At 41.1% G+C, this 26,952-nt stretch overlaps 1 protein-coding gene and 1 long non-coding RNA gene across 2 annotated transcripts; both read right to left on the reverse strand.

Moving 5' to 3' along the window:
- Positions 1-11,648: 11,648 nt before the first annotated feature.
- Positions 11,649-12,099, reverse strand: LOC117521108. The gene is made up of 3 exons (XR_004563890.1): positions 12,063-12,099; positions 11,894-11,983; positions 11,649-11,798 (listed from the first exon to the last, which is right to left on the reverse strand). It is a non-coding gene; the product is annotated as an uncharacterized LOC117521108 (long non-coding RNA).
- Positions 12,100-12,782: 683 nt separating this feature from the next.
- LOC117521180 (homeodomain-interacting protein kinase 1-like) lies at positions 12,783-15,932 on the reverse strand. Its single transcript, XM_034182531.1, has 4 exons — positions 15,843-15,932; positions 14,007-14,212; positions 13,686-13,877; positions 12,783-12,995 (listed from the first exon to the last, which is right to left on the reverse strand). The coding sequence occupies exons 1-4, from the start codon at positions 15,901-15,903 to the stop codon at positions 12,783-12,785; spliced, it is 672 nt and encodes a 223-aa protein (XP_034038422.1). The 5' UTR covers positions 15,904-15,932.
- Between the last annotated feature and the right edge of the window lie 11,020 nt (positions 15,933-26,952).

Below are 26,952 nucleotides of genomic sequence, written 5' to 3' on the forward strand. Positions count from 1 at the left end.
GATGGCAATTTCGAAGCCTCATGAACCAATGAGCCACTGCAACACAACTGGCTGAAAATCGACACACAATCGACAGTTATGAAAGCCTTTATTGTAGACTATATGTACATTTATCATTCCTCAAACAATATTTGGATAAAATGTGATGGGAAAAGTGAGAAAGGCATGTGCTTCTGCAACTGGTGCTTATGTTACTGTAATTTGTAAATAGAATAGAGGGGATAGGAGACAGTGATTGTGCAACTTTCAAATTTTATTCAAAAAAAGAATAATTTCAACAGTGCTGGGCTTTAAACAGCTCCTCTTCTGCATCACTACCTCTCCAGCTTTGGAGAAGACCCGCTCGCAAGGCACTGATGTTGCTGGCAACGACAAATATTTTTTTGCCATTCTATGTAAATTGGGATAGACTGCGACATGTTTATATCATTGAATGATACAAACCAACTCTGCTGTCCAGTCGTTCCCACAGGCTATCTCCACTCTCCTGCCTCTGTTCTTCCTGTGGTGCAGCCTGATAAAGTTGATCATATGTAAGATGCAAGTATATGTAACTAAATAATAGTTTATCAAATGAGCGACTACCTGTGATGTAGATGGCGTCCTGTCGAACTGCAGAAGCACATTCGACTGTTATTCTGTTTACTGCATCCTGGGCATGTGATTGGTTTCCAAAAGCTAACGTTTTGAAACGCGGATCGAGAATTGTTGAAAATGCGAGGTGCAGTTAACCAGTCCTGCAGCCTTTGTTGCCAGTTTATGTTGAACCATTTGGATGAGAGGGATAACCTTTGAAGCCGATACAGTTTTTTCCGCCAACAGCTCGGTTGTGGCCATATTAAATGGTGCCAGTACATCAAGGCAATCACTTATGGTATCATACTCATTGAATGAGAGGGGAGGTATATCTGTGGTGAGGGATGCAAGTGCAGCTCTGACTGGTTCACGCTGCTCATACAACCTCTGGAGCATGAAAAATGTTGAATTCCAGCGTGTTTCCATTTCTTGTATTAGTTTGTGTTGTGGTTTCTGTAGCTGTTTTTGAATGTCACTGAGTTTCTCTTTTGCTTTGACACTGGTTTTAAAATATGTCACAATTCGACGAGTTTTTACTCTTATGTCTGCAAGAACTGGAGTTGAATCCAGGGCTTTTGAAACTGTGTGCAAAGCATGGCACATTGCGCACATTTAGCAATTGAGCATATCGAATCATGTTTGCAGCATTGTCTGTGATTATACAGTGGACTTTCTGTTTCAAGCCCCATTGTTCAAGTTGCAGCTCCATGGCATCCCTTAAATGCTCTGCAGTGTGTGACTGGGTGAAATATCCCACTCCCAGCAAAACACTTGCTAGCTCAGTGTTTTCTTTTACGTAGTGGCAGGTGACCCAAAGATAGGCATCCATGATCATTGATGTCCACATATCAGCAGTCAGACTTACTGACTCTGCCTTTTCCACCTCAGCTATGGCCTTCTTTTTGTCCTCTTCGTATTTCTTCTCCACCATACATTTGAAAGTTTGGTGAAAAGGCAAGGCATATGTTGGGTCAAACCTTTGTAGTAAAGCCCTGAAGGCTTTGCTCTCCACTATTTTGAACGGTTGTGCATCTTGCACAACATAGTCCACCAGTGCCTCATCCAAATCAGCTTATCTGCCTTTAATGGAAATACAGTATGACATGCTGAGCTATTTTTGTTTATGAGTATGTTTTAATCTTAGATAAAGAATAAATTATAGCTTATATGGCCTGATTCCTGCTCCAGGAGCAGCAGCCATTGATGTCTCGGGGTGTTTGGACCTCAGGTGTCACAGCATTGAAGATGTATTGTTAAATCTTCAATGCTGCAACTCTTGAGCACAAATCAAGCATTTGACCTTTTTGGGGCTTATTAGATCAAAGTGCTCCCAAGCAATTGATCGTGCTCTTTTTGAACTGGCTCCTCCATGTCCCTTCCTCACCACTACTCACTCTGTCACACACACACTCAGCTTTCTCACACCTTTCACTTCAACTAAATCACAGCTCTTCAGTCCCTCAGTGACTGAAGAGGCTACTGTTGAAAAATGCGCCTGTTGAAAAGGCTACTGTTCCATGCACATATTCACAGACCTCCACATGTAGCCTGCAGCCTCAGGAGAAAAAAATGCCAACAGCAGGTAGAGAGAAAATCTTTCACCTACCATTGATGTCTTCATAACAGCACATTGTGCTGTTTTTGTGTTTAAGAGTAAAAGCATCAATGAGTTGGTTTGCTTCCAGAGGCCGTGTTTCTCTGAGGGTTATTGTCAGGAGTGACACCGGGTCACTGGTTTGTCTGTGCCTACTGCTGATCAAGTAATTCTTTAGGCCACACAGACTTCACTTCTTTCCACTTCCACTCGTAGATATTTGGGCAGCAAAAACTGAACCATTTCAGCAACTTGAAACTACCCTCACTGCAGTACAAAAGTCATCATTGATGCTGAAAAACTCATCCATGCCTTTGTCTCCTCTTGGCTTGACTACTGTAAGTCCTGCTCTTGGGATCTCTGGAAAAAAAAGCCTTCATGGCTCCAATACATTGAAACAGTGTAGCAAGAATTCTGATGAGTACGTAAACAGGAGCACATTACACCTGTTCTCCATAACTTCCCCATCCTGTGTTGACGTGGAGGGTCTCCCTTTGACACCTGGAGATATACCAGGCCTTGCTGTGTTGAGTTCTTCCTTTTTGAAGAAATTTCATGACCTCTGCTTGATGCAAACTTAGGACATTGAATGTTGGCACAGCTTTCCACTACAGCTGTTCCCAGGAATCTGTTGGTGATGCACCTGTGACTGTGATTAAACATACGTAATATGTGACACTGTTCTAATGTCACATAACCTTTGGGTCATTTTGAAAGTTAAAGTCAAGGTCAGTCTAACTCAGTTTGGAGTCATTATGGATTCAATGTGGTGGAGTGGGTTGTGTGTGAGCTGAGGACAGAGTAATTCAGTTTTGGACAGGACTGATGAAACGTCAGGGCCACACAGGACCAGATATGATGGGATCACTGAATTAGAAAGAATCAGTTTGCTTATCTCACTTTCAAACATGAAAGGTGGCGGTGCAGGTGTTTCTGTGTTGTTTCAGAAACTGAAATTTTCAATTTATGTAACACCAAATCACAACAACGTTACCTCATGGCGTTTCATACAATTAATGTCTAACCTTACCAACCCGCAGAGCAAGCACACAGGGGCAGTGGTAAGGAAAAACTCCCTACGATGATTTGGGGAAGAAACCTTAAGCAGACCAGACTCAAAAGGGTGACCCTCTACTTGGGCCATGCTACAGACACAATTTACAGAAAAACTCTAAACAAAAATGGAAGTAATGTTGCCAGTGCACAGGACAGGAGGGTACAGAAACAGAAAACAGACACCACACTCATCTCTGGATGGAATCCATCCTGCATAACTGTTTTTAGGGTGATAAAGATGTCATGTGTTGCCAAGACATTTGAGGTTGACGTGCACGCTCACAGTGAGACCAACTTCCACTAAAGGAGAGCAATAGTTGAACACCAGTGGACCAAGTCCACTGAATTTACTGTGTGCCATGTTAAAGAATACAAGAACATAGAGAGACAGGAGGAGAGAGCTGACTTATTACATGAGCGTGTGCACCACCATTAGTGCACAAACACAACACTCTGCAAGGCCAAAACTGTCTCAACTGGGTTATCTGTTTAATTTCTAACACTTTATTTTTATGGTTTTAAGGTGGTTGCTTGTTTGTTTTCACCAGAGAGAAGCTGCTAAAAGCCCTGTGACAGACTGGTGTCCTGTTCAGGGTGAACCCGACTCAAGCCCAAGAGCTGCTGGGATACTGTAGGCTCCAGCCCCCCTATGACCCTTAATTTGAGTAAGCGGGTAGAGTGAAAGGATGAGTGGAAAACTGCTCAAAACAATCTTCCCACAAGTGAGAATTTGAACCTTTTCTTCTTGATTTGAGAGACAAATTTATTTATTCATTTTTAAGATGAAAGGTGCAAGACTGATACACAGACTTACAGAATTTTAAGCATTATATTGTTGGAATTCATTGCACCGCAATTACTGAAAAATCATTTTTATACAATAACTTTTGAACTAATAAAGACATAAAAGTGATTTGAAGTTCTACTGGTATGTTTTCATAGTCAAGGATGTCAAATACACTCAACAAAAATATAAACGCAACACTTTTGGTTTTGCTCCCATTTTGTATGAGATGAACTCAAAGAATCTAAAAACCTTTTCCACATACACAATATCACCATTTCCCTCAAATATTGTTCACAAACCAGTCTAAATCTGTGATAGTGAGCACTTCTCCTTTGCTGAGATAATCCATCCCACCTCACAGGTGTGCCATATCAAGATGCTGATTAGACACCATGATTAGTGCACAGGTGTGCCTTAGACTGCCCACAATAAAAGGCCACTCTGAAAGGTGACATTTTAGACATTTAGACATTTTTTACGTTCAATGATTCCACGGCGTGTAGATGTTATGGTGTCAGTGACCCCATGGCCTTGGCGGAGGTTTGCACTCTCTGAGTGCTTCTAGTTATCAATGTGGTTTTGTCTGATGCTTTTTTTGCTTGGGTTTGGTGTCACTACTTGTTCTTGTCTGTCACTTGGGTCTTTGGTGGTGGGTGGTTCTTCCCCTTTTCCACACACTGCTCTGGAACTTTCCTGCACACCTGTTTTCAATCAACTACTCATCACAGCCTGTATTTAAACCTCTTGTTTCCTTCGCTTTCTTTTCAGATCGTTGCACTGTATGTGTTCACTTCCAGCCCTTTTCATGCTCTGTTCTCAACCTGGTTTTGTCTTTCATGACTATCCGGCTTATTTTTAGGACCACACCTTAGTCTAATGTTTTTGACACTGTTGCTGAATTTAGACTGTTTTACTGTGGACCTATTTATTTATTTATTTGTTTGTTTGTTTTTTTTTGCTTGGTAACCCAGTAAAACCTTTTGTCCGAACCCCTTCTGTGTCTGAGCTCAGCATTTGTGTCCAGCCCTTCCTCATCTGATAATCAAATTGTGATGTACTGAAAGTTTCAAACCCAAAGTTTTGATTTCATGCACAGTGAGCCATTCAAACACAGAAAACCTTACAGATCTTAAGCACCAGATCCCAGTGAGCATCACTGATGTTCTGGTAACAGCAGGACTTTGTAACTTTCAAGGACCACTGTGGAAAAGGCATCTCAGGGGTGAGAAGATAAAATAGATGAAAAAACATGAAAAATTTAATATGTTTGATACACAAGTTGTCTAATTGATAAGATCCAACTGATTTGGAAGGAGACTGGTGAAGGAAACCACCAGACATTCAGGACAACTCTGAAAGTGTAATACACTCCTGTGACTGTGATTGGAGAAGCCATACATTGTGCAGTGTGTGACTGTTGTGTCACCAGTAATAGTGGCCGATCAGGTTTTCAGTACACTAAGGGCACAAAACGGTACTTAAATATATGATAGCCATCCCAGGGTGCAGTTATAGGCAGGTCAGGGTCAATGAAGAATTAGGTCAAAATTAACTATCATATTGAGAAATATATTGCAGTATTTGTCTCATCATAATTCCAAAAAGGTGTAGTTTGGACAAACTATGACTGAAGTCTGTGGCGTTATGAGGTAAAAACAGCAAAAAGGTTGACAAAAGTCAGTTTTGCAGGGGGCCAAAGATAAGTTGCTCAAATTTTGGTAAGAAGTGATGCAAATAATTGGTTTAGTTAATAGAGTTTTAAAAATGAATGGAAAAAACTATTTGTCATGCTTAGTTATCACGTTCCAGGGTGACATATGACACATGTGGTAGAATCCAATGGACCTTGACCTTATTTGACCTTTACTCTGGAAACCAAACATTTGACATGGACAAAACTATTCCAATTATTAATCCTTTTCTTTCAATCAATAATTTACATTCATGTTTACTGAAATTGGAGTAACTTTAACTTTTGACCCCTGTACAAACTGAGACTGATCTTTGACACAATTTTTTGCTGTTTTTACCCCATAACTCAATAACATTCAATCAGAGATAGTCCAAACTACACCTTTTTGGAATTATGATCAGACAAATAATGTGGCATATTTTTCAACATGGGCCTTAATGGTTAGCAGTGTTGGAGGTCTCATGGCTTCAATACACATTTTTGATGCCTTGGTCTCTGTCTCGTTATATAATATCTCAATCTTGGTCTTGATATTGTCTTGCCTCAAAGAAGAAGCTGAGGCTGGGTGGAGGTTGTTCATTCTTATCAATGACCTGCTGTTTATTGACCCACCAAACAAAAAGAACCTGTCAGGGTAACTTTATGCACACAATGATCTCTGCCCACAATGTGTTGTGTGTTGGGGGGGTTTGGCTGGACATTTTGGTGTTCTTTTCTTTTCTTTGCTCTCCAGGTGGTATGCAAACTGATTTATTGTCTGTGGAGAAGGTGCTGGCAGAAGAGTCCTTCACCCTCATCAACGTGATATGCAGCACCTGTGGATGATGCTCACGTGCAACCTTAAAGACTTTCAGCTGAAGCAGATAATGAGATGGCGTTCTGCATTTAAGCCATGTGTGATTCAAGCAGAATTGCCGGGAACTCGACCTTGTGATGTTCGTTTGTGAGACGCTGAGGACCGCGCCTGGGTTTGACACATCGTGCCTGTGAAGGAGGACGGGTGAGGGACACATGCTGTCAGCACACATCAGAGGTGATTTGATTGTCTGAATAATTGTTAACAGTAATTTGGTATTTTGTTACGCAGTATATGTGAATATTGATGAGAGTTGTGCAGCTTGCTTCTCACGGCCGTGGCGTGCGGACAGATGATCCTCCACCTGTTGTGAGAAGCTGCTCATTTACATAAAGCTTAAATTCAGACCTGAATGTGTTGCTGATAGTGTGTGCCTTTGAAGGATATTAGTTGTAGCTGCTGACTTACCTCACCTTTTCTATCCTTCACAGAGTCGGTTTGTCGTGTCCACCTGGGGGGTGTTTGGCGTGAACGTGGGTCCAGAGGCGCTGGGCTTCGATCCCTTTGGGCGCTGGAGAGCGCGCCAGACAGACACATTTTATGTTTGTACACCGAGTATTGCACAAAAGCGGGAAAATAAATTGTTTTGTTATTGGAACCGCTTTCTGGTTATTTTAGCGCTGGGTTCAGTCAGACGCAGGTCCGCTCCTCAACCCGCGTCGACACATAACACAATGTTTGAATTAAATTACATACGAGTCTGTGGGAACGGACCCGTCTGTTCAGATTTGATCATCATGTTACCAGGAGGTTTTAGCAGTGTCCTCATATTGTGATGCAAATGTTTTAAAGACGTTTTTCCAGCAGTTGTAGCATCGTATCAGCATTTCCTGAAGCAAGCGATTCATGTCATGTTACAAGAACATTGTAGTAGTGTGTCATATTGTTATCCAAATGTTTTGTTTCCAGTGGGTTGTAGCACTGACTAATTTTCTGAAGCTATTCAGTGAGTAATTATTTTAGTATCTTTAGAGGGGGAAACCCCAGATGACTCCCTGAGGATGTCAGTGATGGGTACAGCCATGATTTGGGCAACACAAAGACTTAATACATTTTTTGATTTAGCACTGCAAGAAAATTAATGGGTCTTTTCACTGGGAGACACTGACACTGTGCACGTAATCACCATTAATACATTAATATGTCCATTTTTATTGATTTTTAAATACCATCTTTCTGGAAGAAATCATTTGAATTTAACAAGTTTGCACCACCATATACATTTATTATCATTATTATTATTTTTTTTTTAAAAACTTCTTATCTTGAATTCAGGCGTTATTTCCCACCACAGTTTGACAATCGTGGCCCAGCAGGGGGCAGTCAAGTGAAATAAATGCAGCTGTTTTGAAACACTATCACACTTTTTAAAATTATTATTTGAGAGGAAAGTTTCTTCCTGTCCAGCAGTTTGTAGCAGTGAATCGTTCCTTTGAAGCAAATGCTTCATGTGGTGTTTTCAATAGTTTGTGGGTTTCCAGTGCTATGCAGCAAGCCATTAAACATTTTCTGAAACAAATGTTTCAGGCCGTGTTTCCAATGTGTTTTAACAGTGAATCATCTTCTGAAGCAAATCTGGTACTAATCAGATGAGTTGTTATCTTTACACCTGTTAAAGGTCACGGGGGCTGGAGCCAATCCCAGCGGTCACTGGACGAGAGGCGCGGTTCACCCTGGATGTGAAGCCAGTCCATCGCCTGGCGAACGCAAAGTCAAGTTATGTTTACCAATTATTTTATGACCTTTGGAGAAACAAACTCCTTTGTGACATCACTGATGTTGCAGCCATGATTAGGGCTGCCCAAAGACTAAAAGTGGTAAAATTAACAGATCAACAAATGTCTTCAAACAAACAAATTATTAAATTTTTTATTTTGCATTGTGCATGTTGTTGCTGTACATATCTGTATTTTTTTTCTTAATTAAATAAAATCTTATTGGAAGAAATCACTGATTTGAATTTTAATGAGTTTGCACAACCAGACATTCACCCCCCCCCCCCCCCCCCCAAAAAAAACTCCTTTACTTGAATCCAGGTGTTATTTACCTCCACAGTTTGAGAGCCACGGCCCCACAGAGATCACATTTTCACAAATACACATTTTTTTATAAATGGAAATGTTTTACAACCCCAATTCCAATGAAATTGGGACATTGTATAAATGTAAATAAAAACAGAATATAATGATTTGGAAATCCTCTTCAACCTATATAAAATTGAATACACCACAAAGACAAGATATTTAATGTTCAAACTGATAAAATTTATTGTTTTGGTGCAAATATTTGCTCATTTTGAAAAGGATGCCTGCAACACATTTCAAAAAAGCTGAGGACAGTGGTATGTTTACCACTGTGTTACATCACCTTTGCTTCTAACAACACTCAAGCGTTTGGGAACTGAGGACAACGCCCCAACTTCACGGGGGTTGTATTTGAGTCCGTGCACATGGACAATGCATGTTTAAACTCCGGCAGAGCTTCACTGTGTCACTCGTTTCTTCTGTCCACTGTTATCTGGGATCTTCTGAAACTGCAGTTTACCAGCCTGAAAAAGATGTAAATATAATTAAGAATGAAAGCCAAACAAAGATGTAACATGGTGAAATCAGAAACAGATCACTGACAGAATTATCAGCACTGCTTCCACTGAGCTGGAGTCTTTACTTACTGAACCAGGGGCGCTGATTGTGTTTGGCAGGAATCATCTCCTCAGACTTCTGTTTGTGTGCCTAAAAAAGTAGCAAAAGTCATTTAGAAACTCAGTCATACCCAATGACTAAACACACAGAAATCAGAAAAAGATCAGTCACAGGATTATCAGCACTGCTTCCATCAACATAAGGTGGACTGTTGACTTACTGAAAAAGTCTCAGGGCCCCTTCTCCTTTTTGCTGCAGCACTCTGATGGAGGTCCAGATCAGAGACGTCGTCCATCCTTCGTTTCTTGTTCTAAAAAAACAATGACACAAAGAAATGTAGGCATACCCAAAGACTTAAAGGAGGAATACTTCATACTTAAAGGGGGTAACTCAGGAGGTGATGGTTTGGAGATTAAAGTGGTGGTCTTAAAACTAGATAATCCTGGGTTCAAATCCCTGATGGATTGGGGAAAATCACTCGGGTCCTTGAGCAAGGTCCTTAATCCCAAAATTGCTCCCAGTGTGCAGTTGTGTGTTGCACGTTTGCACTCAGACGTGTGTGAATATGAGGCATCATAGAAAAGCACTTTGACCATATGTGTCAGATGTAAGAGTCCTTTAGAAATGCTGTCCACTTAACATTTAATACAACCTCAAAACAGAAAAAGTTGGCACAAAATGGAAACTGCAGAGATTCTTCCTTTTTATCTTGATTTTTGTCACTGCAGATTGTTTGAACCCAAGATATTTTTGGCCCAGACTTTTTTTTTCATGCTCCCGTCACAAAATGAATCACGCGTCCCATGTTGTGACACTTTTTCATTTTTACCGTTTCTAATTCTACCCCTTCCCCTAAACCTAGCCAGAACCCAAACAGACCCCCTCCGCATAATTTTGTGCTCTGTCCGTGCTCCGGACAGATCTTGTGTATAAGAATCAGGAGCCTTAATAATTTCACCAAACAACTAACAAAAGGGTATTTTAAGAAAGTCAAGGGAGCTTTTCAATGAAATTAATGAGACTGACTGAAAGTTTTTATTTTTATTTGCTTTGTCGATATAGTCTCTGGTGATAATGTCGGGCCAGATCTACTGATGTCAGAAACTGAAGCAGCCAATCATGAATAAAGATCAATAAAAGGTGAAGGTACAGATGGCATTACCAGTGAACTGATCAAGACCCTTGGCCAACAAAGTTTTTTGGCCAAATTATGTGTGAAGACAGAGAAGGGAAATGGACCAGTGACTTTAGGAGATCTTTCTTGATACAAAAAAGAAGGAAAAGTCAAATGTGAGTAAACAGGGGAGATGGTCTAGTATTTAATTGCACTTATTTCAAGATCACCCTGCCCATTCTCCATATGATGTGGAGTTGCATCAGGAAGGGAATCCAGATTAAAAGTTGTCTCAAATCAATATGCAGATCCACCACAGATCTACTGTGGTGACCCAGAGTGAAACAAGGGAGAAGCTAAATGTGGCTAACTCATGAACAGTCAAATGGAGGAGCACAGGACAATCAGCCTAATGTCACATTCTGTAAAAATTATCTTCAAACTTCTGACTGAACCTAAAGAAAACAAAGCAAAATACCATTTTGGCAGTGATCATTTTGTCTTCTGTAGGGGGGAAAAGAACAAGGAAGGCGACTGTGATACTTACTGTTGGAAGAAAGGAGCATAGAACATGACCAAGAACTTTTTTTGATTTGTCTATTTATGAAAAACCATTTGATCGGGTATAATGTGAAAAAGTACTCAGTATTAACAAAGATCAAAGTGGCTGGAAAGAGAGATGACATTATGATATATGACTCAGGAAGTGACATTCAATGTTTCAGTTTGAATTTGAGAGCCTTTTGAAACTGGCTTTAAATTTGTTTGTCTCCTGCATGTTTCTCAGCCGGCCGCGCCCAGCACCATCTTTTTCCCCACACAGAGCATCCAGACACGCTGGCCTCCAAGGACTATTCTGTTCACTGTCACCGCTATTTTTGTCAAATAAATCACGTTTACTACGATGCACATGTTGTCTGAACATAATTAATTAATTATTTTTTTTTGTAAAAGTTGGATTCAATTGGATTTGGTGGAATGTGACACCTTAATTATGTGGTGAAATCATTGGCTCAGCATTGGTTTCAGCCCCATCCTTTGATGAAACCTGATCACTAACACCATCACCTTGTTCTTCAGTGGCTTTAGGTGTACTTGCCTGGAAGCTGCTCGGTCGCTCCTTCTGTCCATCTGACTGAACTTTCTTTTCTGCTTTTCCAAACCCTTCCTCAATTCTTGACCACACAGTCAGCGTTGCTACGGCATCCATGGCGCTGCATCAAAGATGAAATCAGTCAAACCATCCAGCAAGTCTCATGTTTCTCTGATTTAGTAACATTTTCATCACGACACACATGGTCACTTACTAGGAGCTGGTGGGGACGCTGTTCACCAGGTGTGTCATCACTGTAAAGTTGTGTAACACTGCCTGTCTGGGGGTGAGTCGTCTGTCAGCCTCCACATCCAGCAACCCCTCAAGAAGGTGAAGAAACGCCTTCCTGTCTTCAACCTGCCTGGGATCCTCTGGATTCTCACATTCCTGATCGGTAAAGTCAAAGGTTCATCATTTAATCTCACTGAGAGCCAGTAATTGATATGAATTCAGTTTTTATATGTACAGAAGTGACTACGTACCGGCATCAGCTCGTCCAGACTGCTGGGCGTTTCAGACGAGTTCACACACTGGCTTTTGGGAAAACTGCCGAAATTAAACTCTTCTGTTGTCTAAAAACAAAAAAATATTGTAAATATTGTAATATAACTTAACAATAGCCAAAAATAAAGCAGAGCATCACTGCAGTACCATAAGTGTCCAAGCTGGTCCCCTGAAGTCCTCGTTCTTGTTAAAATACAGATCTGTGAACAGGCCCAGATCGAGCAGCTCATCTCTTGGCTGATCCAGGATCTGGATGATTTTGCTGAGCTGGAGAGAGAATATATCCAATCACATGAGCTGACGTTCTCCTTTCTGTCTTCTCTGGTTTTTGATATTTATCTGTGAGACACTGAAATCCATCACGTTACTCACCAGTTTGTGTGGACAGTTTGTATTAAAGAGGTTCCTGCCCAGATACAAGCAGGCGATGACACATCCCAGGCTCCATACGTCAATGGCCTCAGTGATGGGGAGGCCAAGGACAACCTCTGGAGCCCTGAAGATGAAAGATGAGAGCAACATGCAAGAAATGCTACCAATGTCTAACACAGTGGTGTCCAACGTGTTCCAGAAAGGGCCGAGAGGGTGCAGGTTTTATTTACAGCCACTGACTCCAGCAGGTGATTTCACTGATGAACTCATCCCATCTGCTCAAAGTGATGTCAATCAGTGAAATCACCTGCTAGAGTCAGTGGCTGTAAAGACGACCTGCACCCTCTCTGCACTTTCTGGAACATGTTGGACACCACTGGTCAAAAGGGTAAGAAAACATCTGATGATATGAAACCACAATATATGACTAATAACCACAGAGAACAGCTGTGGATTACTATGTTAAATTCAATGACACAACCTCAGCTGTCACAACTAAAACAAGAACTGTCCAGGATGAACCCACCTGTAACTCACAGGCTGACAGGTCATGCCCCGCCTGACATGGTCAGCTGGAATCGCCAAACCAAAGTCGATTAATTTGACCCGGTATGGCTTTTCCATGTGATCCACGAGCATGATGTTGTCCATTTTGATGTCTGTGTGGATCACACCGATGCTCTTCAGGGCGTCCAGAGCTTGTAGCAGCTGCAGAAGAAGAAATGAACAAATTTATTTTCTGTTGCAGTAATTTGCACATTTCTTGAGTTTGAGATATGGAGCCAAAAGGGATTTGGCCCAGAATATGAATAAAATAGACCTGGCACTCGTGGGTGGGCTGGATGTGTAAAGTTCCAAAAAACTTTTCCCAGCCATGTTCTGTTTGGTTGTTACTTTGCTACGTTCTCACCCTCACAGAGTGACCTTCATAAAAGGTAGAGATACTATGAGCCCACATGCTCATATTCCCATTTGTGTCACCAGCTTGTTGGATGTGCTGCTGAGTCTTTGAGCCTCATCAACAGTGTGCAAGGATTTGTTCTATTTTTTGTGGACCAGCACAGAAACATGGACGGCCCATTTGAAAAGGAGCTAAAAGATGCACAGTTGAAGAAACAGCCATTGTTCTGCAGAATTTCAGTTAAACCTTTATCTCTGTCATCTCTACTGACGGTGAATCTTTGGCATTTTATTTCATGTGCATCCACTGCGGTGCATTAAGTCCATATCTTAGATAGTGTAACTTTTATTTTTGAGGGGTCAGATGGACTGGACTCGGCCCGTGGTGGACTACAGTCCAGGCTGTGAGTCAGTGGTGGAAAAAAGTGTCTGTGTGAAGTTTTGTTTGCTGTTGATGTGCTGAAAGTTTGAGAATGATTAAACCCACGTAATAATTACCTGCATGAGAATGATCCTGATGACGGACAGAGGGAGCGGCCTGCAGCCCCTCTCCACAAACACGTCGTGGAGACTTCTGTCGAGCATCTCAAACACCAGACACGGATGCCCTCGATGCTCCAAACTATCCAAGAAATGAACAAGATTGTTCTTTCTTGGATCCAGCTGGCGGATTCTGAGCAGCATCTCAAGCTTGAGACAAAAGACAAATTGATGTGATTCAGTCAGATTTCCTCACATACTGTAACACAACAGACAAACTGGAAGAAATATGTCCCGCCCCAAACAGACGTAATCATCACCAGGACTCTGAGGACCTACCTCTCTCTCAACATCATCCAGACAGTTTGTCCTCTTCAGGATCTTCACTGCCACGGGCTCACCGGTGTCTTCTCTGATGCACTTGGCCACTTTACCAAACACACCTTCTCCTTTCACCTCCCGTACGATGAAGCGACAGAAGCGGCCGAGCAGGAGTTCATTCTTCTTCACTAAAGTGTCCTCAGGTTGTGGGTTTTCTTGAGAGCCTGTTGAAAGAAATCAGTGGATTTCTTACATAAAAGTCATCACATGAAAGTGCTGAATTTTATTTTATTTTTTAATCTGTACAGCAGGTCGCTCAGTGGATAAGGAGCTGGTCTGCCACTATGCAGATGTTGGTTCAAGTCCTTTTCATGCTCCCTGTCTGTGTTTTTAATGAAGACACTTCATGTGTATTGTCTCAGTTCACCCAGTTGTCATTGGGTTCCAGCCTTGGCTGGGGAAGTAACCTGTGTCAGACTGGTGTCCTGTCCAGGGACAGTCTCAGACTTTCCTCTGTTTCATGCGACAGAATCCGCACATAAACACCGACACCAACGGGCCTCAGAGCCGAATGTGATTTCATATTAAATGAGAGTTCAATCTGGGAAATGTTTCATAATGGAAAGTGTCAGTATGAAGGCAGTTTGGTTTTGTGTTATTTAAAGCGCCAAACCACCCACTATGCTTCTTTAATGTAGCCGTTCCCAAACTTAAGAATTCCGAAGCCACTTTGAAATCTGGCAATCACCTTTCAATCACAAACTTAAATATGAGATTAAGACAAACTATTAACAGACAATGTATTAAATTTGTTTTTTCTTTTTTTTTCCTGTTCAGTCTTCAAATAATTCAATATTTTCAGGTCATTGTGACCTTTACTACAAAACTGGAAATCAAATGCATTTTTTTTGTATTTTGTAAAATGTATTTAAACTGACCTCGTGTTCCATTTGCAATACCTTTAAGGTCCACCAGAGGCTCTCCACCCACACTGTGGGAACCACTGTTTTAATACATAAAAATTGCCAAATGTTCTCATGTCATGCAGAAAATATTTCAAAAACATGAATTTTCGCTGACAGATCCGCCCCTGGAGACTGTTCAATTGGACACACAGAGCACTTAGAGACATGTTTATTTTTTCCATTTAACAGCTTAACATGATCTAAACTATGGGAAAGTTGCGTTTTATGGCTAAAAGATGTATTTTAGCTAACGTCGGCTAAATTATTAAGTCTCACGGAACAATGTGACTTGTTACAAGGGCATTTAGCAACTCTGAGACATTATGTAGCTTAATTTCCTGTAGCTATGGAAACAAGGTGAGGTGGTCAGTGTTCACGATTTTCACTTGACTTTCATCATTAAATCAGTTTTTGATAAAATATCACAGTGGCCCTGTTTAAAAATACTCCTGTACGATATGCGTTATTCATATTTGATTCATTTACTTCGTGTAAACCTCCATTTTGATTGGATTCAAACAGGTGACATAATTTGACCCAATTTAACAAGTAAACAAATCCTCAGAATCACCAGAAAACGTCTTGGATTTAATTAATTTCACGTTAATTGTCTTTAATTTGTGTCATGAATGTGTCAAACTTGTCAACAATCAAAAAAAATTAAAGTTCTGTCAAAATTCTGATATGAGCTGTAAATATTATGGGAAGAAAAAAAATTAAATGTTTTTTCACAGGAAAAAAAAAGCACTAAAATGTCCTCGACTCGTTCCTAACTCAAGAACAATCTCTCCAAGATTTTACTGTAATTTGAAGACAATTTTTGAGTTTTAGCATCAAGCAGACCCACAGGGACAATCACAAAATGCCCCAAAATATTAAAATGGCTTACATGTTCCACTGTGACCCTTAGAATTTCCAGTTAGTGATGAAATTATGTAATATGAAGGCATTTTATCACTTTTGATGCTCTTGCACAAATTTATTCTGCTCTTGTTTTAATTTGTGTCAGTACCCAACCAGACCTAATGACTAACTGCCACCAACTGAAATTGAAGCAGACAGGAAGCTTCTCTTAATCCCTTTCAGTTCATGACGTCAGAGCGAACACTGATCACATGTGATTGGACCAACCCAGTCAAAATTCACATGGTTAAAATAAATAAATAAATTAATTAATTAAAAACTTAATAAATAATCAATAATATTAGGTGCGGTACCACTGTATTTTTTGTACATATTTTAATATATGGTTTGAAATAAATGGAAAACAAAGTAATTTAGTAATAATGTTTTTTAAAATGTCCAAATTTATTTGGCAACAAGAACAAAAGAAAATGCTTTCATTAAGTGAAACAAACAAAAAAAAAAATACTAACTTAGAATACTATGCTGGAGACAGTTATTGGCACCCTTTGATGAAGTTAGAATAAATCATCACTTCACAGCCAATTTTCAAGCAGGAGCAAATGGCATTTTGTGGCAGCGGCGTGTTGTCTTGGTACTTCCGATGGCATCTGCATGTGCCACTTCACACACCTGTGTTTCCTGTTTTATTTATTCATTTCAGATGTGTATATGTAAATACATTAACAGGCAATGAAAAAAATAAAAATGAAAGTATAAAAAGGCCTGTAAACGAAACTGAACTGAGTTTAACCGTACAAACATTAAAATAATCTGTACTGCCCCCTTGTGGGAAATGTTGTTTAAAGTTTGAGTTTTATGTTTTTTGACTGGGTTGAGCCACCGTCGTGCTTCTGTGCATTTCCACAGTGTTGAAGCCTGAAACGTGTATTTTTGGCACTAGACATACATCTGTCTGTAAGTGCTTTGAAATTTTTGTTAGCTTGCTTTAGATTCCAAAGTGAGGTATTTATAAAGCGCTGAAAATATAAAGCGCTAACAGCGTTAGCTTCTCTATGGCTTTTTCCATGTAAATTAGCATCGTGCTAGCCGCTAGCTAATACAATCGGGTTTTAGGTACTAACATTTGGTAACTTATATGGATAATTATCATGTAAATACATTGTGTATGCTATTTTTTCATTCATGATTGTAATATGCATCTTGTTTTTATTGTGTTACAGTGATTCCAGTAAATTACACCAAAACAGCAAGAGGGCTCCTGGATTTTTTTATTGGAGACTGTTAGCTATCTGCAAAGCTGGTTCTGAAACACTAGTAAAGGCAGAATAGTAAAAAGACATGATCAATTACCAGCCAAAAGATGATACAGAAAACAACGCTGCTGTCCACGACCACGAAATTCATGCTACAGTCAGCGACATGGGTGAACTGTGAGAAAGGAGATCCAACTGTTCCAGCATCTCACATGTCAGTCAGCATTCCAATGCAAATGTCTTGGCAGCAAAAGTACATGCTAAAGCAGCAGCCGCTCAAGCACAAGCATCATACGCTCAACAAATAGCAGAGATGATAAAAACCCAAGTCCACATCGAAGCTTAAGCTACAAAAAAGAAGGCAGAGCTTAACGCCGACCACCTTAAACTGCATCTACAGAGTCCTGCTGCAGCAACCATCACCGAAGCAGAGGTCCTGGAGGCGGCTGCCTTAGATGAAGTTGAGATACCTGCTCTCCAAACAACAGCAAGGATGTTGTTCAACAAAACCCAGTCCCACCTCCGCCAGCTAATACCCACTTTGACTCTGCACAAGCCATCGCACTATTATCAATCAATCAATCAATTTTATTTATATAGCGCCAAATCACAACAAACAGTTGCCCCAAGGCGCTTTATATTGTAAGGCAAGGCCATACAATAATTACGTAAAAACCCCAACGGTCAAAACGACCCCCGGTGAGCAAGCAGTTGGCGACAGTGGGAAGGAAAAACTCCCTTTTAACAGGAAGAAAACTCCAGCAGAACCAGGCTCAGGGAGGGGCAGTCTTCTGCTGGGACTGGTTGGGGCTGAGGGAGAGAACCAGGAAAAAGACATGCTGTGGAGGGGAGCAGAAATCAATCACTAATGATTAAATGCAGAGTGGTGCATACAGAGCAAAAGAGAAAGAAACACTCAGTGCATCATGGGAACCCCCCAGCATTCTAAGTCTATAGCAGCATAACTAAGGGATGGTTCAGGGTCACCTGATCCAGCCCTAACTATAAGCTTTAGCAAAAAGGAAAGTTTTAAGTCTAATCTTAAAAGTAGAGAGGGTGTCTGTCTCCCTGATCTGAATTGGGAGCTGGTTCCACAGGAGAGGAGCCTGAAAGCTGAATGCTCTGCCTCCCATTCTACTCTTACAAACCCTAGGAACTACAAGTAAGCCTGCAGTCTGAGAGCGAAGCGCTCTATTGGGGTGATATGGTACTATGAGGTCCCTAAGATAAGATGGGACCTGATTATTCAAAACCTTATAAGTAAGAAGAATTTTAAATTTTATTCTAGAATTAACAGGAAGCCAATGAAGAGAGGCCAGTATGGGTGAGATATGCTCTCTCCTTCTAGTCCCCGTTAGTACTCTAGTTGCAGCATTTTGAATTAACTGAAGGCTTTTCAGGGAACTTTTAGGACAACCTGATAATAATGAATTACAATAGTCCAGCCTAGAGGAAATAAATGCATGAATTAGTTTTTCAGCATCACTCTGAGACAAGACCTTTCTAATTTTAGAGATATTGCATAAATGCAAAAAAGCAGTCCTACATATTTGTTTAATATGCGCTTTGAATGACATATCCTGATCAAAAATGACTCCAAGATTTCTCACAGTATTACTAGAGGTCAGAGTAATGCCATCTAGAGTAAGGATCTGGTTAGACACCATGTTTCTAAGATTTGTGGGGCCAAGTACAATAACTTCAGTTTTATCTGAGTTTAAAAGCAGGAAATTAGAGGTCATCCATGTCTTTATGTCTGTAAGACAATCCTGCAGTTTAGCTAATTGGTGTGTGTCCTCTGGCTTCATGGATAGATAAAGCTGGGTATCATCTGCGTAACAATGAAAATTTAAGCAATGCCGTCTAATACTGCCTAAGGGAAGCATGTATAAAGTGAATAAAATTGGTCCTAGCACAGAACCTTGTGGAACTCCATAATTAACCTTAGTCTGTGAAGAAGATTCTCTATTTACATGAACAAATTGTAATCTATTAGATAAATATGATTCAAACCACCGCAGCGCAGTGCCTTTAATACCTATGGCATGCTCTAATCTCTGTAATAAAATTTTATGGTCAACAGTATCAAAAGCAGCACTGAGGTCTAACAGAACAAGCACAGAGATGAGTCCACTGTCTGAGGCCATAAGAAGATCATTTGTAACCTTCACTAATGCTGTTTCTGTACTATGATGAATTCTAAAACCTGACTGAAACTCTTCAAATAGACCATTCCTCTGCAGATGATCAGTTAGCTGTTTTACAACCTATTATTACCTCCAGTAGGCCTGCAAGTAATGGACAGTGGTGACTTTACCCAAAATAAAGTCAAACACGGCGCACAGTACAGTGTGTGACAAAGCTAAAACTCTCAATGACCCAAGTTTTGCCCCGTTGTTTTCTACTGGTGGTGCAAGTGTTTCTAAGCCAGAAAGACTGAACAAGCCCAACTTCAGGACTGCAGTATCTGCAAAACTGAAATATCTGCTCCAAAAGGTTCTTGTGATCATCTTAACAAAAAGGTGATTGACCCAGATCAACAGTACCATCTCCACAACAAACCACTCTCACTCTGCAAGTGTGGTTTCAGAGCAAAGACCTTGGATGAGAGAAAAGTAATTCTTAAAGAAAAGAACATTTGTTCAAGTGCTGTTCCTCAGTCGACCACATGGCAAAAGACTGACCCAAGTGTACATTGCAATGAGTGTAAAAGTAACCACCATGTCACGGCGCTGCACCATGGAAGGCTCTAGAATCAGCATCCCCAGACGAGCATGACGGGGAGCAACGAGACAATCCCTTCCAAGCCATTCTATACAAATGCACAGAAATCTGTGGAAAAGGTAACAGTTCACGCTCTTGCTCCAAAATCTGTCTAGTAAATATTGATCCTGATGGACACAAAGAAGAAGCAGTGAAAGCCTTTGTTGTGTTAGATGAGCAAAGTAATAGATCTCAGGCAAAGACAGAATTTTTTCTTCAACATTGACACAAACACACTCTGAAAACCTTCTCTGGTGTGTGAGAGACAAGGGCACAGGAAGCTCATGGCTCCACAGTAGAGTCTCTAGATGGCAACACTAGTGTGTAGCTTCCCACCTTAATCATGTGTGACATGCTCCCAGATGATAGAGCTGAGATCCCGACACCTCAGGTCACAAATCACCACACTCACCTGAAACACTTGGCAGACAAGATTCCAGATTTGGACCCAAATGTTTCAATACTGGGCCTCCTCGGTCGTGACATACCAAGAGTACACAAGGTCAGAGACCACCACAACGGCCCTCATGACGCCCCATTCGCCCAGCTCCTCGACCTTGGCTGGATCATCATAGGTGAGGTCTGCATAGGGGGTGCTCACGTACCAAGCAATGTAAGTGTTTACTGTACGACAGTGTTGAACAAGCGCACATCTCTCTTAGACTCTTTCCCTGACTCATTCCATGTCAAAGAAAAGGTCCATGAAACTGACTCCCTGTTTAACTGTTTGAACATGACCAGCTTTATTGACATAGATGAAAATGACTGTCTCAGCAAAAGCCTGTTTGAGAACCTCACATGACAAACCTGCTATGTCAGTGGATGATGACTTGTTCCGAGAGATCATGGATGAAAAAATGTTTATGAACGAGTACACCATCTGGGTGGCGCCACAACCTTTCAAACCAAATAGGTGCAGATTACCCAACAACTGAGACCAAGCAGACAAATGTCTCACTTCACTGTGCCACATGCTTGCTGAAAAGCCCCACATGCAAGAACACTTTAAATTCATGCATAAGATGCTTGAATTAGGACATGCTGAACCAGTCCCGCCACTTGTTAGAGTGTTGGTACCTACAGATTTTTTGTTGTTGTTGTTGTTTTATGTTTACCATCCTCATAAACCAAACCAGATACATGCAGTATTTGACTCTCGTGCCACTCATGAAGACACCTCTTTGAATAATGTCCTGTTGAGTGGCCCAGATATGAAGACTACACTTATCTGAGTCCTCTTGCGGTTCGGCAAAGAACCTGTGGCAATCACTGCAGACATAGAGCAAATGTTCTATAGTTTTGTCATTCATGAGGATCAAGATGACTATGCCTGTTTCCTGTGGCACGAGGAGAACGAGCCCACCAAGGCTAGTCTAAATCAGCTCTCAGACAAGTCTACACAGTACCTCGTTTGGAACTTTGTGCTTCAGTTCTGCCGGTAGAGCTCGCTGACATGCTACTTGAGGAACTTGACATTTACAAAGTGAACTACTACACTGACAGTCGAGTAGTCTCAGGCTACATCAACACCAGTCTAACATTTTACGTTTACATTGCTAACCGTGTTGCTCTCATCAGAAACTCATCTGATCCCAGTCAATGGTACTTTGTGAGCACTGAAAGTAATCTTGCCAATCATGGACATGACGTGCCAGCTTCACTACTAAGTTCTACAACCTGGTTTACTGGATCTGACTTTTTAAGGAAAAGTATTGGAGAGTGTCCTGTGCAACCAGACAGCTTTGAACTCATTGAGCCTGCCATAGATGCTGAAGTCTACACACAAGTTGACATTTGCAGCCAAAATCGCTCGGCTTACAGGTTTGAACACTTTTCCAGTTGAAAACATTTAACACAAGTTATTGCCCAGCTCATTCAAAAGGTCAGATTCATTTCAAACTAGGATCTTAGGATCTTCTTGGATCTTTGCTTTTCTCCTCTTCAGAAGCAGTAACTCTGCTTCTTATCCCCTCTCAAAGCCATTCAAATATGTCAAACGTGAGTCACTTTGTGCAGATTAACATAACTGGGACTCCTGTTTTGTTGTGAGAAAGAAACGAGAATCGTCCTCCCTTCCGTTGTTCCAAACACTGTGCCCCCGAGTCAGAAAGACAGAGGCCACTTGGAATTAATAACTTAAAACTGAATAGCCGTTTAAATCAAATGACACCTCTTTCCAAATGTTGTAATATAAACAATAAACTGCAATTGATTAAAAAAGTTTTTTTTTTTCCTCCCAAATTTCCTGGCTGACGTGCAGCAGCCCAAGACTGTATGGCTGCAGACCTGCAGACTCCAGCAGCCAGCTGAGCTCAGCTCAGACTTATGAAGTAACATTCATGCCGTTAATGTCTGAAAGGAAATACTTTTGACAAAAACTACAGATTTTTTTTTCTGTCTATGTCCAGAGATCAAGGATCCAGTGACCAATTTTATACTTATTTACTGTAAGACTAAATAAAATGTCGACATAGAAAACCTGTATAGCCTACTTGTAGCACACAGAAAATTAACAGGAGGTATCGATAAGGAAATTGATAAAGAATTGGATTGATAAACGAAATTGATAATGATATCAATATCGATAAAATGCGATAAGCTGCAATTTACGTATGATCTGACGAGTTGAATAATTGCAAAAATAATCGCTGACTAGTCAACTCTCAAAATAGTCGTTTGTGGTAGCTCTACTCAAAACCTCCTGAGTGAAATGAAGAAAAGATGGCTGCAGTAACCCAAACAAAGTTGGTCATTGTTCTAACTGTTCAAGGTGAGGCATTTGAAAAGAAAAAAAAACAAACTTTGAGCTTTTTTAGTGGACTGTGTTTTCATATGTCACCTCCTCTTCTCAATGTGATTTTAGACGAAGAACCGGTGTGAGACGGAGGACGTGTGTTTTCCGCTGAAATAACTCCAGAACAAATCCAGCCCATTGTCATTCAAAAGAAACATCACATTGCCACCTCACTGGTTCAGTTCTACCATGAACATGTTGCCCACCAAGGTAGACACATCACAGAAGGAGCCATCAGGTCTGCTGGACTGTGGATCCTTAGCAGAAAAAGGTTAGTGTCAAATTTTATCAACAAATGCACACAACCTGTCGCAAGCGAAGAGGAAGTGTACAACAACAAAAATGACTGGCAGACATACCAGCTGATCGTCTCACTCAAGATCCTTCTTTCACACATGTTGGAGTGGTGTTTACCTGTGTAGTCTCACCCGAACAGTTCATATTGAGGTAGTTGAGTCCCTTTCTAAGTAATTAAGTAAATTTTATTTATATAGCACTTTTCACAGACAGAGGAAGCCACAAAATGCTGCACAGAAAAGGTAGTAAAAAACACAAACAGTTATACAATCAATGCAATAAAAAGCAAATATGATGGTCATAAACAGCTCCCTCCACTGTAGATTAAAACGCTTGGAGAAACAAGTGCGTTTTGAGTTTACTCTTGAATGCATCAACAGAAGCAAGAGAGCGAATAGAAAGTGGGAGATTATTCCAGTGCAGGGCTTTTTGAAGTGGAGTAATGTGGGCCCTCCTGTTAGTCTGAGTTAGCAGCCTCACTGCAGAATTCTGGACCTGCTGCAACCAAGACAGCTCCTTCTGGTTTAGGCAAAAAAAAAAAATAGGCTGTTAGAGTCATCTAAACGCGAAGATACAAAGGCATGGGTAATCAACTCAAGATCTTTTGACACAATACTTCTAAGTTTAGATATTTTTTTCAACTGATAGAAACAATTCCTTGTCAGCTTTTTTGAGTGATGCTTAAGTGACATTTCTTTGTCAAAGATAACACAGAGGTTTCTAAGACTCGATTTAACAGACAAGCTCAGGTCACTTAAATGCTGAGCGATCCCTGGGATCGCCTCATCGTGTTCAATGACCAGCACTTAATTTTTTTGCTGAGTTTAGCTGCAAAGAGTTTAGCCATTGTTTCTACTTGAAGTTTCATAAATGCTCTCAGAATGTTCCTGGCCATAAGAGTCCCAGCCAAGCTCTTTCATTCGGATTGCGGAACGAAATTCATTGGAGCGTGCAACGAGTTTCAGGTAAGTTCTGAAGATCTAGAGCTCCAATCCTACCTTAAAGATGAGACATGTACTTGGAAGTTCAACCCACCTCACTGCTCTCATATGGGAGGGGTGCGGGAAAGAATGATCAGAGTGGCCCGATGTATTTTGGATGCTATGCTGCTGAAAGTCCACTCTCCAAACCTGACTCACGAAGTGCTTGTAACACTCATGGCAGAGGGAGCAGCCATAATGAACAGCCGTCCCTTTGTACCTGTGTCATCCGACCCTCAACAACCCGACTTGTTGACACCAAGTGCCCTTCTTACACACAAAATCAGTCCTGTATCTGCTCCAACTGGGGACTTTGATCCAAAGGACTTGTACTGTAAGCAATGGAAACAGGTGCAAAGTCTTGCCAACTCATTCTGGAAACGATCGTGAGAAGAGGATCTTGCAACCCTTCAACCAAGAACAAAATGGTAAGCAGATCAAACTTAGCCATTGGAGATGTTGTCCTCCTAAAAGGCGCTCAGGTCAAAAGAAATGAGTGGCCGACTGGTCTTATTGTGAACACTTATCCTGGTCATGATAAGAGTGCATAGATATACGAGTAATTAAAGGAGGCACTCCTAAGGTGTACACAAGGCCTGTTTCAGAGATTGTGTCATTAGTTAAGTTCAGTCATTGTCTCGCCTCAACTATGAGTGAACTTGAGGCTAGATTACCTGATATTTTAGCTTTGAGTCTGGAGAATGCTAAATCAGTAGACAGCCTTGCAGATAGTCTAAATTTAGTGCTTAAAACTACACATAAGATTGCACCTCCTCTTTTAAGGCCACGCCCTCCCAAGGCACAGTCACCTTGGTTAAATGATTACTTGTGTGAGCTCAGGCAGAAGGGTAGAGGTTTGGAACGGAAATGGTGTTGTTTCAAATTAGAGGTGTTCCGCTTTGTGTGGCGGGATGCTATTTTATATTATAGGCATGCACTACTGGCCACAAAGCGGGCCTATTACTCTGATTTGATCAGTAAAAACAAACATAACCCAAAGTTCTTGTTTGACACGGTAGAATTTCTTATTCACTGGCAGCCACCTGTTAGTCATTCTCCCTTTTCAGCGCAGGATTTCTTGGATTATTTTGAGAAGAATATAGACGATATTAGGCTGAACATATCTCAGCATGCCTCGGCCCAACCATTAAAACCTGCTATGGAGGTGGGTGCTACCACTGAGGTGTTACCAAGATTGACAGAATTTAATAGTATTTCATTAGGCTTGCTGATGAAACTCGTGGCGTCTACAAAAAGCACAACCTGTTTCTTTGATCCCATATCAACAAAACTGTTTATGGACCTGTGGCCCACTCTTGGGCCATCTGTGCTGGAAATTATCAATCTGTCATTAACCTCTGGATCTGTTTTAAATGTTTTAAATCTGCAGTGATTAAACCATTACTTAAGAAATCTAATCTTGACCCTAGTGTATTGAAAAATTACAGGCCGATATCAAATCTATCATTCTGTTCCAAAATTTTAGAAAAGGTGGTTTCACGGCAGATCGTAGACCACCTCACTGAGAATGATCTTTTTGAGCCTGTCAGGTTTTAGCCCTGGACCTGCCCCGAATCTGGTTTTGTCCCCCAGTCTCTGTCTGTTTCCCTCTCTTTGTCCTTCTGTCTGACCCTGAATATTTATTTTCTATTTCTTCCACTTTGGTCTTGGTTTTATGATCTGTTACACTTCAGCCACATTAAGTTCTGTTATAGTTTAGTCTCTGCTTTTTATTTAGTCATACTGTGTTATCACATTAAGTTTTAAGGATTATCTGTTACACTTCAGCCACTTATTGAGTTCTGTTCTAGTTTAGTCTTCATCCTTTACTTTCTGGTTATTCAGTCGCTGTCTTGAGCACATTTGTAAATCAGGGTTTTCTGTATACTCCTGCCACCTGTTAAGTTCTCATCTAGGTTAGGTCCAGCCTTTAATTTTCTGTTCTGTTCCTGCCTTTGTTTATTCTGTTACCACATTTGTATTCTAGGTATCATTATTTCCTTATTGTTTAACATTTGTTCTGTCACTGTCATATTCCTCTTTTTCCTGCTTTTGTCTGACACACCCACCTGTCACTCCACTCGTCTCACTCAGTCACGCCTTCTTTACTCCACTCGTCTCACTCAGCCACGCCTTCTTTACTCCACTCGTCTCACTCAGCCACGCCTTCTTTCCTGCACCTGCATATCATCACGCCCTGATTATCCTCTGATTTAAACCCCTTGTCTTCAACAGCTCACTGCTAGTTCGTTGTGCATTCTGCCTCGTTCCAAGCCACCTGTATCCTGTCATAGTCTGTGTTTTTGCCGTTCTCGACCTCTGCTTGTCCTTGACCACGTTTCTGCCTGAGCCTGTTAACCTGCTTCTCTGTGCCTGAACCCTGCTTGTTTTTTGACTACGTTTTTGCCTTCTCTGAAAACACCTGTTTGCTCGTGCTGGAACTCTGCTCGTCACTGACCATGCCGCCGCCTCTACACTGTCTGTACTGCCGCCTGCTTGCTTGTGACCCTGTGTATTGACCTGAGCCTGTTTTTTGGATAAAGCCTTTTCCTTAACCCACATCTGAGTCATGCATTTGTGTCCATCCGCCCGCTGTGCCTCGCCACCTCAGTCCCTGACAGAGCCCCGCTGCAGTCTGCTTTTAGGAAATATCACTCCACAGCGACAGCGCTCACTAAAGTAGTGAATCATCTTCTGCGTGAATGATCTTCTCCCTGTATGTGGCACCCCTTGGGCATATACTGCGGAGTTTTGGGATTGCCTTTCATTGTTACGCTGATGATGCTCAGTTGTACATGCCGATAACTGCGGGAAATCTCACTCCCATAAAATCCCTGGAGGACTGTCTTCTATCAGTGAGAAGTTGGATGTCTTCCTGCTTTTGAACTATGATAAGATTGAAATGATGGTTCTTGGTCCAGCAAGACATTGGCATCAGTTTGACCAGCTGGCGCTCAACCTGGGTTCGTGTGTCATACATCATACGGACAAAATGAGGAACCTTGGGGTAATTTTTGATCTCACATTGTCTTTTGACCTCCACAT

This window comes from Thalassophryne amazonica, chromosome 12 (genome assembly GCF_902500255.1).
Source record: "Thalassophryne amazonica chromosome 12, fThaAma1.1, whole genome shotgun sequence".
NCBI lineage: Eukaryota > Metazoa > Chordata > Actinopteri > Batrachoidiformes > Batrachoididae > Thalassophryne > Thalassophryne amazonica.